This window comes from Trachypithecus francoisi, unplaced genomic scaffold (genome assembly GCF_009764315.1).
Source record: "Trachypithecus francoisi isolate TF-2019V2 unplaced genomic scaffold, Tfra_2.0 Lachesis_group13, whole genome shotgun sequence".
In the NCBI taxonomy this organism is placed as follows: Eukaryota; Metazoa; Chordata; class Mammalia; order Primates; family Cercopithecidae; genus Trachypithecus; species Trachypithecus francoisi.
The window spans coordinates 60,445,119-60,462,465 of NW_022681458.1; the positions used below are offsets into that span (position 1 = coordinate 60,445,119).

At 35.1% G+C, this 17,347-nt stretch overlaps 1 protein-coding gene across 1 annotated transcript in view; it reads right to left on the minus strand.

Annotated features, from left to right (window-relative positions):
- ITGA4 (integrin subunit alpha 4) overlaps positions 1 to 17,347 on the minus strand; it is an 82,261-nt gene that overhangs the window by 29,283 nt on the left and 35,631 nt on the right. The window contains exons 12-16 of the mRNA XM_033230975.1: positions 15,943 to 16,033; positions 15,333 to 15,378; positions 14,814 to 14,968; positions 11,672 to 11,826; positions 223 to 372 (exon numbers count right to left, since the gene is read on the minus strand). Of these exons, the coding sequence (XP_033086866.1) occupies positions 223 to 372; positions 11,672 to 11,826; positions 14,814 to 14,968; positions 15,333 to 15,378; positions 15,943 to 16,033 (597 nt within the window). The remainder of the gene's footprint in view (positions 1 to 222; positions 373 to 11,671; positions 11,827 to 14,813; positions 14,969 to 15,332; positions 15,379 to 15,942; positions 16,034 to 17,347) is intronic.

Sequence of the window (17,347 nt, forward strand, 5' to 3'; positions counted from 1 at the left end):
GATTAAATACATATTTTAAAATATTCAGTTCAGTATCCTAAAGGGAATATAAACAATTTAAAGAGATGAAAAGACACATCATAAATCTATTTTTATGTTTTTAAAAATTCATAAAATTAAAAAAAAATTCTGACATATAGTTCACTTCTTCAGAATGATGCCATATTTTAAAAATTTAGTTAAATGCCACATAATAATTTGGATAAAGGAAAATACTCCTACTGTTTTTTTAATTATGTCTTTTTCTTTCTTCTGCTGAAGAATTGGCTGAAGTGGTGGGAATTCCTCTGTGCTTCGTTTACTGATGACGTGAGGACCAAGGTGGTAAGCAGCTTCAATCTGAATTGGGGTGAGGATGTCCCGCACATCTTTCTAAGGAAAATAACAACCATATGCGTTAATAACAAAAACAAGCATGTAGATTAAAAAAATATAAAACTTCTTTCCTCAATAAGGCCAAACACTGTACATGGAAGACAAAGCAAATACTTATCTTTCATCTAAATTGTTAAAAAAATGAAGATGTATATTTTTTCATATCACACAAAATCATTTACGTTTCTTATGAAAAACACAAAAAGAATACAAATGAAAATAATACCATCCAATAATAGTTATAAAGGTCTATACTTGGGAGTATTTTCTTCCATGCTATTTTCTATGCATTTAAAAGATAACTTGGTATTATATGCATTTTTCATGATAAACTTTTTATAAATCATTTCAAAGTGCTTTTTATCCCATTTAACATTACCCTATACGTTTTCTATCTCTCAATAACATTTTGATTAAATTTGATTCATTTGACATTTAACATTACCCTATACGTTTTCTATCTCTCAATAACATTTTGATTAATTTGATTCATTTGACATTTAACATTACCCTATACGTTTTCTATCTCTCAATAACATTTTGATTAAATTTGATTCATTTGACTCCAGATATTATAAAACATCCTTTTTAGTTATTCCTTTTTTTTTTTTTTTTTAAGAGATGGGATCTCTCTCTATCAGCAGACTGGAGTAAAGTGTAGCTCACTACAGTTCTGAACTCCTGGGCTCAAGCGATCCTTCTTCTTCAGCCTTCAGAGTAGCTAGGACTACAGGTGTGCACCACCATGCCCAGCCAATTTTTTCATATTTATAAAGGCAGGGTCTTGCAATGTTTCCAGACTGGTCTTGAACTCCTGGGCTCAAGGGCTTCTCCAGTCTTGACCTCCCAAATGGCTGGGATTACAGGTGTGAGCCACCATACCCAGCCCTTTTCTTTCTTTATGGAATTTTTCTATTATATTTTCTAACAGATATTGAATGGTATACAGGCAAAGTATTTGTTTTGTACATCTAATTGTATATACTGGTCACTGTACTGATTTTCTTATTAGTTGTTAAAGTTTTTTTTTTTTTTTTTGGTTTTGAGTCAGAGTCTTGCTGTGTCACCCAGGCTTGAGGGCAGTGGCATGATCTCAGCTCACTACAATCTCCCTCTCCTGGGTTCAAGTGATCCTCCCACTTCAGTCATCCGAGTAGCTGGAATTACAGACATGTACAAACACACCCAGCTAATTTTTGTATTTTTAGTAAAGACCAGGTTTCACCAGGTTGGTCGGGCTGGTCTCAAATTCCTGACCTCAAGTGATCCGCCCCCATCGGCCTCCTAAAGTGCTGGGATTACAGGCTTGAACCACTGCAACTGGCCATTTTTTTTTTTTTTAAGTTTATTGTGCTTTTATACTTCACAAAGAACTCTTGAATTTATTTACCAATTACGCAGAAATTGTAACCCATTCACAATCCATTCTGCCCTGTATAACATTCTTCTACACTTAATATCTTAACTAATGTCTACACAGCATTTCTTACTCCTATTCTTGTTGATATGTGGTCACAAGTTTTTTTTTTTTATAATCAGATTTTTAAAATTCATTGTCTTCTGTCTCCAAAGAAACAGCTCGAGTTTATTACAAGTGATTGTCAATTCTTATATTTTAACCTTTATTTGTATATGCAGACATTTTCTTTTAAAAATATTTTCTATCAACTTACAAATGATTTTTTCATTTGATTATTTGCTAGCATCATTAAAATATTCCATATTTTCAAAATTGTTTTCTTACACCCAGTGAAATAATCAACAAGAAAATATCTTTGAAAGTATCTGTCATTCAATTAAGTAAGCACTTCACTAGATAGTAAAAGTGTCCTAGACTCTCAAGTCTATGAAAACAAAGAGAGTCAGCCCTCTGTACCCATCGGTTCCACATCTGTGGGTTCAGCCACCTTGGATCAAAAATAGTTGGCAAATAATGGATAGTTGCATCAGTGCTGAACATGTACAGATTTTTTTCTTGTCATTATTCCCTAACCAATAGAGTATAACAAGTGTTTACATAGCATTTACATTGTATTACATATTATAAATAATTTAGAGATGATTTAAAGTATATGAGAGGATTTACAAAGGTTAAGCGCAAATATGGCACAATTTTATATAAGGGACTTGAGGATCCTTGGATTTTCGTATCCAAGTGGGGTCCTGGAATAGTATCCTGGAACCAGTCCCCCATGGATACTGCAGGATAAGTGTATATGAAAATCAAATAACATATAAAACACAGTGTCTCTTAGAAAGCACCTGTTCAAGCAGTCCAGTCAGAAATGTGATTTTCAAAGGGCACTCAACTAAACAAACTTCTCCTTTTCTAAAAGGGCAAGCTAAAAAGATTTTACTACTAAGTAACCTAAGAGGATTTATAACAGAATTCAATTGAGAAATTACATAAAGACATGTCAATGAGAAATCTATAAAATAAGATTTTAGACACTGCAAAAATTAAAAGTAGAAATGATCTCAGGATATGAGAGAGCAGTTCACATCACCACATATAGCCCACCTACACGGAAACTAGTGGAGAAAATCTATGCAGTTTTTGATTTTCTTGGTATTAGAATTGTTGCGATACTCAGGAGATAATTTGAAGAATTGGTCACAATTCTTTCATACTAATAATTTAGTCTTTCATACTAATGTGTGATGTCTTTCATACTAATAATTTAAGGCTCAGTTTTTACTCTACTTTTCATATGGCCATTTCAATCTATAGGTTCTTCTCATTTTAAAAAATAGATTCAACAAATTCCCTCTTGACCATTAAAGAGTCAAGTGTTTTCACCCAGGCTAGACATATTAACTTAAACCATAACTGAGGTTTATATTATGCTAGATGAGTTCCTCAGGGTAGACCCATGACACTGCAATTGACAGACCTCCTACTGAGTAATGTCAGTGGACCAGGTTTCTATTTATCTATAGGCACTTCAGGATTGCAATATGGCTTAAACATTACTGCCCCAAGGCAGGTAAGGAATAGATTATTTTCAAAGCTCATCAATTAATAATCCTTAAGGAACAGGTGCCTGTAATCCCAGTTACTCGGGAGGCTGAGGCAGGAGAATGGTGTAAACTCGGAAGGTGGAGCTTGCAGTGAGCTGAGATCCCGCCATTGCACTCCAGCACTCCAGCCTGGGCGACAGAGCGAGACTCCGTCTCAAAAAAAAAAAAAAAAGGAATAGGGAAAAAAATCCCTATCACACAGATTAGTGCTGTATTGCTATATTATTTATATAGTAACTTTTGATAAAAATCAATGAAGTAATTTAATAAAGATGACACACATCACATAAAAGACTATATCTATTCTATATCTTTGTGTAATTATAAACAAAAATGTTGTAATTTTTTTTTTCTCTTTTCATTTACAACATTATCAATTTATGTATATAGTGGTTAAAAACAATAGTGGTCTAAAGGTGAAGCACTGGTGTTCAAATCTGGGGTCCACCACTTATTATCTATGTAACATTGGGCAAGTTTCTTAATTTGTCCATGGCTTAGTTATCTTATCTGAAAATTGGAATAATAACAATTATGGTGGTTATACCTATACCTTATTGTTGTGATGATTAAATGACATAGTGTCCATAAGGCAGACATGACAAAATTTGTATGTTGCTTCAAAATGCAGGCATATAAGCCAACTAAGGAATTACTAAATTTCAGTTTCCTAGACTAAGAGATTCTGGTGAACATTTGGAAGGAATAAGAAAACTGAACTACTGCCAACCAATCAACATTAAATAGAAAATTAGTTACAGAACAAGGAGTAGACCTCTATTTATTAAACAGTATTTAGAACATTTGGAGCCTGAATCAGAGTACTCAAGATCCCTGATTACTTTTCCAATCTTATACAGAGATGCTTTTATTAAATTACTTGGTAAGGGATCATCTCAACATGAAACCTTGACCATATAGGAATGCTGCGAATCAAGGCCAAATCCCAAGTTATCGACTTGTGAAATCCGAACAGCTTGAAGCCCTGAGTATTACAATAGCAAACTTGATTAAATTATTCCCTAGGTATAGGAGCTAGACGGCCACTGATTGTCCCTCCACATGTCCACTGTTTTAATTCTTCTCAACAAGCTTGCTTTGACCAAATCACATGCTATCTAATTCATATTAATTTTCCACAAGGTCTTCTCTACATCTGGTGTATATTACTTTCATTATCCTAATTAGCTATTAATTACACTTTTCTTGCAATATATAAAATGTACATGCACTCTTGCAAAAACTGCAAGAGTTTTTTGATGGATATACACACTAACTTTAGCAGCTCCACCTAAGGACAAAATCTGTAATATCAAAATGTCTTAAAGTGATTAAATATTTGGGAGTAAAAAAGTAGATTTGTTTACATTTTTAAATTTGGATGGGCATGTGCTATGTATATTAAAAATAATGAAGATTTCATGCCACATTTTTATGGACAATTACATAAAATAGGGTGCCCACAAGCATGCAAATTAGCACATGCCTGAAATTATATAACGTCTGTCTTCTTGACTTTCATAGAAATCTGTATTTCTGGCCAACTTGAGAGCTGAGCAACAGGCCCATGTCCTCCTGTTAATTTATTTAAAAGGTGCGCCAAAAAATTTTATATCACTAAACAATAATGTCCGGAATAAATATTTGAAGCTATCTATTCATGGGTCTACTGTGTCCAAGGCAGCTCTAGGGATACAAAACTGAAAGTCAGTGCCTGTCCCAATCTATGTTCCACAAATCATACAGACATGCCCAAATACAGAAGAAGTAGGGCCACCTAATCTACACATAAAAGGGGTTGGGGAGGCTCTTACATAGGAAGATTTTAAGCAAGGAATGTGACTAGATTTTTGAAATACCTCTCTGGTGCTTATGTAGGGCTTGGGAAGGAAAAGCTGAGACCAAGACATAGGTTGGTACCTGAACCATCACCATCTCGTAAAATTGCAGTCCCTTTATGTAGTAAGCTTGTCTCAAGTGGTAGAGAACTGTTAAACATCTGGCACTACAATTTCCTGAGAAAAGACAGCACCCCCAAGACAAATGCTCTAACCATGATACCAATAGAACATTGTCAGATTTTTCTTATAGAATTTTTTAAATAGCACCAAGAACATAGCATCCATAAATGTGTTAAATATTTATTTTCTGCCTTATGTAATGGATTGTGCTAGCTCTAAGAATACAAATATGCAAAAGATAATATCCTGCCTCAAAGATCTTGCAACCTAACAAAAAATTAAAATGTTATAATAATCAATTTACTTCTAGAATACCATATTAGTACAATTATATAGTTTGCCCACACTTAGATTTTCAGCAGAAATGTCTGCATATATGAATCAGTCCATAGTGTGCTATCATTAAAAAATTTCTTCTTTAGAGTAAATGACATTTCATTAAGCTATCTATGTGCATGTATCACTCAACAATATAAGCAAATGAAATTTAAAAACACACAAAAAAATTTACTAATCAAATACACATTTGTTTTCCTGAAATTACTATGGAAAAAAGATGAGTTTTAGAAGTCACCTAAAGATTTACATAGCAAAATGAACTCCCTGTATTTCAGAAATCTAAAATTCAGGAATTTGAGAAATCAAAGAAAGAAAAGAATTAACTAATCTACACAGGTAGGTTGATGTCATGATTTTAATAAAACACGCTAAGGCCACTGAATTCACTGGCTCTCAGAATATCTCTGGGGACAGGCATTCTTTGTTCAGCAACTAAGCCAGTAGTTCTAGCTTTGTTGGAAATGCAGACAAACAGGCAATCTTTTGCTTCTTTTGTTATCCCAATGTAACACCCTTCTTCTCTTCTCAAATATCAGGGGATATTTTGATGCAGAGATTCCATCAAGATCAACCAAGAGATATCATCCGTCAACATTTCAAGGGAAGTCTCACTACCATGGCTGCTCTAACATGTCTAAAAACTGCTTCGAGTTACAGTTTGGGTTTCTCTAAATCAAAACTGCCTCAAAATTATCCCTTGTCCTACGAAATCTCTAAAATTTGATGAAGTTGTATATTTAAATAAAGCAAAAACAAAGATTTTCATATACTTACATAAATGGAGAAACATCTTTTATATAGAGGAAAAAGCAATGTCTAATAGAAGAGGATTTCAATAGATAAAACACTAAATGGTATAAATGAAATTAACCATTTCCCTTATATTTCAGAAATATCATTATGAACTCTTTAGCAAAAGCTAATAATTGTATGGCTCTGATAGCAAAAATTAAAGCTTGGCCTAATTATAATCAACTAAAATACAAAGGTTTTTTTTTTTTTTAATTAAAAAAAAAAAGACAATTTCTTCCTTATTTTTTGAGGAACAAATTTCGACCAGTCAAGCAAAGTAATCCTGTGTGATACTATTTTAATTATGATTAGACTTAAGAAAACTGATTCCCCTACAAACCAGATAAACACATAGCCTCAGAAAAATAACATGCTAGAACAAAAATCTACACGACAGTGATATAGATCCTTATTAGAGTATTAAAAATGCACCTCTAGTCCAAGAAGATCTAGCATAAAACTAAAGAATTGTGATTAAAAGAGAATAAGTTTTTAAACATAAATTTTATATAAACTTAAGATCTGGAGTCTTTTTGACAGCTGACTTGCCCACCATCAAAGAACACAATGGATTTTGTAATTAAGTTTAAAGGCTTTCATTTGCATAAGGTAATCAAAGAATTGTCAGCAAAAATAAAAGCAAAATTCAATCTTTTCCTCACTTTTAGGTCTCCAAGGCTTTTACATTTTATATCTGTGCCATCTTTGCAGCTCAATCTCTTTAATAGTCAATTCCAACAATTTGCTGATTGTACTGGGATCTCCGATGAAATTTCTTTCCTGGTCCTTCACCCTCTTGGTGTGACCCCTCCCCTCCTTAGCCTGCTTCAACTTCACAACCAAAAATATAACCATTCCCTTGTATATTCACTCCTGCTGCATGCTCCTTGCTTGCTTCACTCTCTTGATCAAACCACAACCCTGGTTAATTGTAACTCTTCATCTACTCCTGCCTGTAAGGTTGAACGTGCCTGGGGAAAAAACACACACACACACACACACACACACAAACACACAGGCTACACTCAGTTTATGACAATGAGTGCAAGTGGTCCCAGACACCATCTGACAACCACCCTGTATTTTGTTACTCTCACATTCTCCTGGAAGACTATTTCACATCTTCCCAAACTCCAAATACCACTTCCTTCATCCATACTCTAGTTGAGGAGTTTGCTTCTTAGTTCACTGAGATTATTAAAGCAATCAGACAAGAACTTCCATAGTCCCCATCACATCTACTCAGCATCTGCAAGCACATACACAGATGAACCATGCACATGCCTATCTAGAACCAACCCTTTCACTTGTACATTTAATCTTTCCCTTTTTGCCTTCAAGAATTTAGTTCCAGCTCTTCTCCCCTGTCACATATATCCCAAGTTTTTCACTCTATTGCAGCATGCCTATCAGCATAAAAACATGCTAATGCTTCTCCTGTCTTAAAAGACAAAAACCCAGAGAACTCTTCACTCCACTTCAGCTACTGACCCCCAAAATTCCATTTCTTTGGTCACCTTTGAGGCAAAACTTTTGAAAGAATAACCTATAATGCTTCCAATTCCTTTCCTTCCCCCACCCCCGCCACTACTGTCTGAAATGCTTTTGTCACCACCACCAACAGCCTCCACATTATAAATCTAATGGCGAGTTTTCAGCCCTCGTCTTATTCGATCAAGCTGCCATATGGAAAACATCATCATGCTTTCCCCTTTGGCTTTATTCACTTCACTTCCAGGATGCCAAACACTGTTGATTTTCTTCCTTTCTTACTGATTTGACCTTCTTATCTCCCCTGTGGGCCTCTTCTTGCCAACCTCTTCATGTTGTAGGGGCCCAGAGTGCAGACACTGGCCCTCTTCTGATCTCAGCCATCTTAATATGATTTTAAATACCATCCATATGCCAAAGATATATTAAGTTACCTTTCCTGTTCTCTGTCTGTCCTCAACTCAAGATGAGTATATACAAAGGCTTAGTTGATATTTACACTTAAAATAGGTCTCTCTAGCTAGCAGGCCCATGACTGAACTCTAGAATTTTCCACTCAAAAGGTGTTCTCCTGCAATATTGTCTCAATTGATGAAAACTACATTCTCCAAGTGGCTCAGGCTAAAGACCATGGAGTCATCATAGAGCCTCTTTCTCAGATGCCAGACATCCAGTCTGTCAGCAAATTGTAAATTGGATGTCAGCAACTTGACTTCGACTACTTCTCACCATATCCACTGCCACCACTTTTGTTGGAACCATCTCTCCCCTGTGTTACCACAGTAGCCTCTTCTCCATGTGTCAACTCTTTATCTCCTACTCTATTCACAACACAGCAGCTAGAGTGTTCCTTTGTATACCTATGTTAGATCATGTGACTTCTCTGACAAAATGTTGTTATAGATCCACCTTTCTCTCAGAGAAAAAGCCACAGGTTTTGCATAATCTCTTCTTCCACCATTCTTCCCTTTGCTTACATTTCTAGCCATCCTTGCCTCCCTATTGTTCTTTAAAATAACCAGGTACATTCTTCAGGCCTTTGACTCAGTTTTTCTCACTGGAATACTCTTCTCCTGAACCAGGTGTTCTCAAAGGATGGGTCCCCTGGGAACTCTGCAGAAATGCAAATTCTCAGGCCTTACTGCAGACCTACTAAATCAGGGATTCTAGATGGGGCCAGCAATTTGTGTTTTCAGAAGCCCTACAGGTGTTGCTATTACACCCTAAAACTAAGAACAACTGCCCTAGATATCTACATGGGCAACTTCCTCACTTCCTTCACATCTTTGCTCAGATGTCACTTTCTGAATGAAGCCTACTCTGAGTATCCTGTTTAAAATTGTACACTTCACTCCTTCTCCAGCATTGCACATTTCTGTACTCTGCCCTCCTTTTTTCTTTATCACCCGTATCTTCCAAAATACTATAGAATGTATATTTTTATCATTTTTTTTGGTCTCACCCCAGTAGACTATAAGCTCCATGAGGGTAGTAATCTTTATATGTCCCATTCACTGATATATACAGAATTTGACACAATGTAAGTACTCAATAAATATCAAATTAATTGAGTGAATGGCCAGTAGGGACACTATACGAGTAAAGCATGTCCAACCAACAGGCAGGCAGGGAGTCCTCTGACAAGTGGGGATTGTGGGCGGAGTATATAATTAACAAATGTCACTTCATTTCATTGTAAGGAATGCAGAGACAAAATAGATACATATGTTAACACTCCCACTCCTGGTACCATGGTACCAGATGTGTTTTATGGAACACAGGAACAACCCAGGCATCCCAACCGCTATGCATCTTCTTTTCTAGTATTAGGAAGATGGAAGAATTCAGATTGCTGTCTTATGCTTTCAGACTGTAGAAACTTAAGAGTGTTAATGTTTCCTAATTCCTTGGGCTATTGCCCTGGTGGAGGTGGGAAATACACTCATTACATTCCTATACCTTCTTAAGTAACAGCTGCAGCTCCTTGACAGAACTCAAATTCAGGGTAGCTGCAACTGTGGTTCTTATCTTCTGTGTGGGTTTGTTACAAAGGAGAGGGTTGGAGCAACTTTTTGCCTTTCTATATGAGTTTTAAAAGTGTTCCAAACACAAGCAAGGTAACTTAGGAATAGAAAAAGATACTGAAGGAAACGATCATTTTTAAAAAGTCATCCTTGGCAACAGACCAAGACTCCATCTTAAAAAAAAAAAAAAATGGCTTTCTAAAATTTCATTATAGACCTCTATCTTTCTTGTAACACAGAACATGTACTGGTTAAGAATACTGGCTCTAGAGTTAGAGCTCTGTTATTAGTTGTGTTTGCCATGTACAATCCCAGCAGTAAGTGCTTTCATTTAATATTTGCAATATGGTACAAAGGCAATAGCTGAATCCTGCTACCATCAAAACCATGGTAACACTACAAATATACATGCAACAAAGCACTTACCTTTGCTAATCATTTCTGCTACAAATTTACTCCAAAAAAGGTGTACAATTTTGATGATCCCTTATTTATAGGAACGATGACAAGAAACACAGGACTAAATAAACCAGATCACTTTTGCAAATTTTTAACACAACGTGTTTCTTTGTGAACATCTAATGTTGGCCCTTTTATTGCCTTTAAAACGATCTCAATATTTGTCTCTACAATTGACTAAGGTAAGTAAAATGACATCTATGAAGCATGAAAAAAAGAACCTCTTTAATTCCTACCGTATAAATGATGGTTACATTAATATTCTATACTTTTGGCTCTGAACCATCTAATAGCTTTATTCTAGTACAACAATAAAAACTGTTAAGGGAAATGAGGAAATAGCATGGGGATTATTGCTCTTAGCATTTAATAGTGTATTGAAGTCTTGATGATGCTTGCTTACATTTGCTTGGAATAAGTATCTAAGGGAAAATTAAGCCCTAAGCTGAAGCTACTATTTGAAATCCCAGAAAGGGCTCCTGGGAATAGTTTGGCTTTTTGTGACAATAGATTTTCTGATGAAGTACACCGTTCCCTAATGAAAAAGACCTGGCACGGCTTCATATGATAAAATTTGACCAATGTGAGGAGTGCGATGATCAGTTTGGGAATGAGTGTTTTAATAAAAGAAACATGAAATCGACTGTGCTTTGGCAGGACATACCCCAAACCATCATGAGAGCTGTCGTCCTGGCCCACAGATGATCCCCACCATGCTACAACTGTGCGAGTTCCCACTGACATCACTGACAAAGCTGGCACGGAGACAAAGACATAATCCAAAAGCAGCCATGTTGTATTCTGCTTCACTGGAGTCCTACGAAAAACTAACTTCCCTGCCTCCCCGACCCACCCCAAAAAATGTACCATGGAAAAGATTTGAGGTTCAGTTGAGCTACTGAAGATGTGTATTTCTAGGCAAGCAGATAAAAGGGATAGGAAAAATGAAATTTTAGAAAGGAAAAGGCAAGTGTTTTCAAATGATGAGGTCAAATGTGATAAACGTGAAAAAGGATGATACAATAAGAGGACTCTGAATTACTTGGGTTGAGACTGTCTAATACTTTAACTGGAGCAACAGGTCATAGTTTAGGAGGGGTAACAGTTGCTTTTATCTACCTTTTATAAAAAGACACCAATACAGTAAGTTGCTCTCTATCAACAGCATTGAAGTTCACATACTCATTAATAAAAAATAGCTTACATTACCCGCATAAATGCTTGATGTGTTCTACAGTTAGCTACTCCACTGGACACTTGTATGCTTCCTGTCGTCACGTCAGAAGTTCCATTAGAAGAAAAATAGAATCTTGGTGGAGACTCTGTCTTTCTGTTCACATCCAAACTCATGTTATAAAACAAAACTGCAAAAATATAGAGAATCGCAGTTAATCTATTTACTGAAATACATCTATTGTTATTTTTGAAGTGATAATAGTCAAAGTTATATAGATTACTGGAAATAATATCTGGAGTTCTCTTTATTAAATAGCTTTTTAAAGACTAACCTGAAATATGAAAGAGGGAACAATTAAAAATACAAATTTTAAAAATTGCTTTTATAAATATTTATGAACTTTCCTCTAGATTTCTATTAACACTAAAATCTTTAGTTATTTGCTTAAACCTCCTATATATAAAAATTTCAAAAATACAAACATTGTTGCTAATAAAAGTCTTGCATAATGGTCCTTTGGAGTCATTTTTTCCTCAGAACATTGACTAAGAAAGTATAGACACAGCACTTTGCTCAAATGTTACTTGGAAAAATTCTATCTTATGTGGTTATATGACTAATTTTATATATGACTTTTTAAAAATTTTAGATTTGTTTGATCTGAAGGCTTTTTATTTTTTATGCACAAAGTGAACACATGATTAAGTCAAAATCTATGTATATGGTTTTCTTAAAAATGTCATCTTTCCAGTCTTATGCCTTGATTATCTGTCCTTCCTCTACGTGTTATTGGTTTCTAGTTTGACCTTCCAGTGTTAATTTGTGCAATTTTTAAAAAAATTCTCTCAATAAATATTCTAGCGGTTTAGCAGGGTTTATTTCAAATCTGACATAGTAAATATTCATCTGCTCATGAAGATCTCCAAATTATTAAAAAAAAGAAAAGAAAAGAAAGGTTAAAAGCAAACAAAAACTCCCAAGTCAGATCTTTACCAAGAAAGTGAGACCCATTTCACGAATCTAAATGGGTTCTTTGCCATGCAAGCTAAATATAATATTCTTCTGAGGTGTCACTCATTATATAGAAGCAATAATTCATATGTGATAGTTTAAAGAATTTATGTAATTCTTGACATGTTCATTTATATTTTAGGAGTAACTTACACTTCTAGAAGAATTTTACCTACTTATTTCAAGGAAACAAGCATAACAGCTATATTATTCTTTATACATTTCAAATAAATCCTTCAGTCATCTTTTTAGTTGGAAAATAATGAAGTCCAAGCCAATTGGATTTCAAATTATTATTATTATTATTATTATTTTGAGGCGGAGTCTCGCTCTGTCGCCCAAACTGGAGTGCAGTGGCCGGATCTCAGCTCACTGCAAGCTCCGCCTGTAGGGTTCACGCCATTCTCCTGCCTCAGCCTCCCAAGTAGCTGGGACTATAGGCGCCCGCCACCTCGCCCGGCTAGTTTTTTGTATTTTTTAGTAGAGACGAGGTTTCACCGGGTTAGCCAGGATGGTCTCGATCTCCTGACCTTGTGATCCGCCCGTCTCGGCCTCCCAAAGTGCTGGGATTACAGGCTTGAGCCACCGCGCCCGGCGGATTTCAAAATTATAACTGAGATTCAATACCTCAGAGAAATAGCAGTGCAACTGAAATAGCTATCTACAAGTTCATTGTCCTGAGTTCAGAAAAAGAGTAAATGAAAATGAGGTGAAAAATAATCCACTATTAATAAGAGTCAAAATGTCCTGGCTTTATTAAACATGCTTACCATGTGAATTATTTCTCCTGGGAGTCATTTTGTGATAATTCTAAGACAGGTTTCTCTAATAATGTGATGATTATTTATGTGTTTCATATGTTTGTCTTCAACTGTTTTTAAAAATATCTGGTAACAATGGAATTGTTAGTAGAGAAAACACTGGTTTTACATAAAAGGAAAGTGCCTCATCTACTCAGTGTGTGTCTTTCAGATTATCCATCAGCTTGTCTGTGTTAATGTGTAATTTACTGTGTGGTCAGGTTCTCAAACTGCCATTTTCAAATCAATAACTAGATGAAGGCTTGCCCACCCTCTTATTACTGTAGCTCTGGCCATGACTTTTTCAGAGCACTATTAAAAATAAGTCTGATCTAAAGTAGAGATACCAGACTCATTGTGTACCTTTCAGGTACAGGCTCATTGTGTACCTCATGCATACTGAGACATCTATTACATATCCATGGTATTATTTAATAAGTATGTGGGCCCTTCATGCTGTTTAGAAAACAGCAGCCTGCAGGGTCATGAATACAATAAACTCTTGACAGGTCCTAATAGAGGATCATAAATATTGTGAATTATTAATCTTTAAATGATATGCCCAGATACGCTCTTCTCCTACCACAGGCTAGTTTCATTAGTAGTTATTCTCATATTAGCCTAAATAAAACAATTAGGAACATTAATCTGCTAGCAAAAATGCTTATAAAGTCACATATACATGATTTGGAATTTGCCACCATGATTTTGGATGAGCTGTATCAATGATACTTTCTCCAGAGCAGATAATTGAGAGTTGTCTATACATAGGGAAATGGGTATGGTTCTTAGGGGCTTGTAGTCACAGTAAATTATTAATGGGCATATTATTTATATAAATTAGAATCAGGTCTAGCTTCTTCAATTTTTAAAATATTTTTACGATTATTATTTTTTTGAGACAGGATCTCATTACATTGCTCAGGCTGGAATGCAGTGGTGTGATCACAGCTCGCTGTAGCCTGGACCTCCTGGGCTCAAGCCTCAGCCACCTAAAGTGCTGGGATTACATACATGAGCCACCATGCCTGGCTTTCTTCAATTATTGAAATTGGATAAAATATGAAGAAAGAGATTTCACAGGTTAAGCTCAGTTGGTTTACCTTAAACTAACATAGCAAGAGATACTATGCCCTTTGCTTCTCATAATCTCTAAACAACTACAGCCTTCTAATGTGCCCAACTCATTTGTTAGAACAACGCAAGAATCTGGAAGATGGAGAGGAAAAGTATGCATCAGGTAGTTTCTCGCCCCTGCTCTAAAGATCTCCATGGTGAAAACCGGTGAGGGCTCCAAACAGGATTGTGGGATTAATGAAAGAACCGCACCCCATCAAGGATTAATTTTGTAAGGCATACTCACCAATGTAACCTGGAACTTCCTTGCCCTTATATGAGAAACAAAGTGTTAGATCCATGCACACAGAAGGCCATCCATTTTCAACACAGTCAAATTTTGTTCTATTTACTGACTCAGGGTGGCTTAAAGAAGCTTCAACAATGACTACAGGTCTTGTCCTGAGAAGGAAATAAAATTAGCAATGTTAATTAAAGAATTATTTTTCCTTAAGAAGTGCATTTGTTTTGTCAGTTTATATTGACCAAGTAATTTCATGAGTCTTCCTTATTATGTGTATACATACTAATTACATTTCTGTGCACAGGGAAAAATAACTTTTTATTTAAATGTCCAAAAATATTGACTTTGATGATTTAATTATATCTCTGTAAGGTGAAAAAAATACCCCAAAGTGCAATAATTAAACTTCAGAATACCAAAAAAGTATCATGAGGTCACTACCACTGCTGATTTTAAACACTGCCTCCCATCATTTACAATTAAACCAAATTGCCATTAAGCAGTGACATATATCAATCTTACCTTAGCAACACAGCAGAATCAGACCGAAAAGCACCAACTGCTACATCTGGAGGATAAAAAACAACACAGATTAATGATCATCATTAGTCAAAGAGAATTACTTTTCAGCCATAAGTACTGAACTACGTATCACCTTTGATTACCTAAAAATACTACTTGTAGAAAATTAGAGACTATATGCTAACATCTTACAATTCATTCCTCTTTTCTCTGAATCTACTCATGTACAACAGTCATCCCATTATGATATATCATAAACTTTATGATAAAAAGTTTACTAAAACAAAATTCAATTTTTGGACTAGAAACATTCAAATTTCCTTTCTAAATAAGTTTTATTTCTTTTCCTCATTATCTATTTAATTTTCATGAGTGCTTTCATTTTTTTCAAAAACACAGACTATAACATTGAGTAACTAACACTGTTAAGCTGAGGAATTACTTGATCATTTTAGGCCCATCCTTGAATTAAGGAGAACTTTAAAAATGAATAAAAAAAATCATCAGTAAGATGAAGTCTTTCATACCAGTATTATGTACTTCACTATAAAGCAGTTATCTATAATAGAGCTTATTCCAATTTATAAATTATGATAAACTAATTACTCACCTACATATCCATTATTATCTGCATCAATTTGTCCTGATATAGACTGTCCAAACATACTTAACGATTTGCTGATCTGAAGTCCTTCAATTCTCTGAAAAATAGGAAAGTTGAGTGGGAAGTAGTTTTTGAATACTAATATACCAGAGAAGCAATGATTTAGCTAAATAATGAGCTTTCCCAGGCATGCCTTGGCACATCTACTAACAAAGTTGCATTTTAGTTAAATCAAATACTTCCAAGAGTGACAAAATTTTCCAGCTTGAAATGAACAGATGACATTTATTTTGTGACTAAAAAATTTTACTTTACTTTGTGAGCAAAGGGAAAATTATGTTGTACAGATTTTCTAAAATAGTCCTGACTCCCTCTCAAGTCTTTTCAGAGATAAGGGTCTCACTATGGCACCTGGCCTGGCCTGGAACTCCTGGGTTCAAGCAGTCTTCCCAGCTCAGCTTCCTGAGTAGCTGAGATTACAGGTGCACACCACCATGCCTGGCTTCCTTAGGTCTCTTCAGGCTCTGTATTTACTTCCTTTCCCAACATGAACAATTAAATAAGTAATTTGGAAAACAAGATGTCTATAATCACTTAGTGGAGCTTATGACTGAGGCTTTTGATAAAAGCCAACTTTTTAACAAGAACAATCCTAGCCAGATATATACTTTCTATTCCACATGTCTAATTTCATGTGCACATACAGGTTTATAAATATTAAGCTGATATTCATACTAAGAAAATTGGTATTTTTGTTTACTAGGCAAATACATTTCTTTTATATCAATTACAGAGAACCATTTGCTCATTTTTACCTAATCAAAAATAACTGCCAGCTAATATTTCCATGCAAATATCAAGGGAAAAACTTTTCTTCTCTGCGTATGAATGTCATTTTCTTTCTAGGCACTGAAATGCCATGATTTTTCAACATACAAAAGTGAAGTCAGAGTAAGATTATGAGACATTATTAAAGTGCTATCATCTTACTACTCAACAGTGAAAGAAACCCAGAGTATCATATGTGTGTTTGATCTCCCTGTGCAATCTTCATGAAATATGGAGCTCTAGCCACAAGGCCAAGAGACAGTTAATCAAATCCAAATGGGCATATTTTACAATCATATGGATATTACCTCGGAATATAATTTAATGAAATACAAAGACAAATATTTAATGGTCAACAGATAAGCTAGGGTGGAAATGAACTACAACTCTTATTGATGGAAAAAGGGAGTTTGAAGAATTATTAATCCCTTAAAATAAGATCATTTGTCACTATAAGTAAACGGTGAAATGAAGTGTGAAGTATTTGAAAGAGAAAATTGAGAAAAAAAAAGTCCACATAACCCTGGAAGTTTTAAGGATACGCATTATAACCAATGCTTCTTTTGGAAATAGAATAGCATCT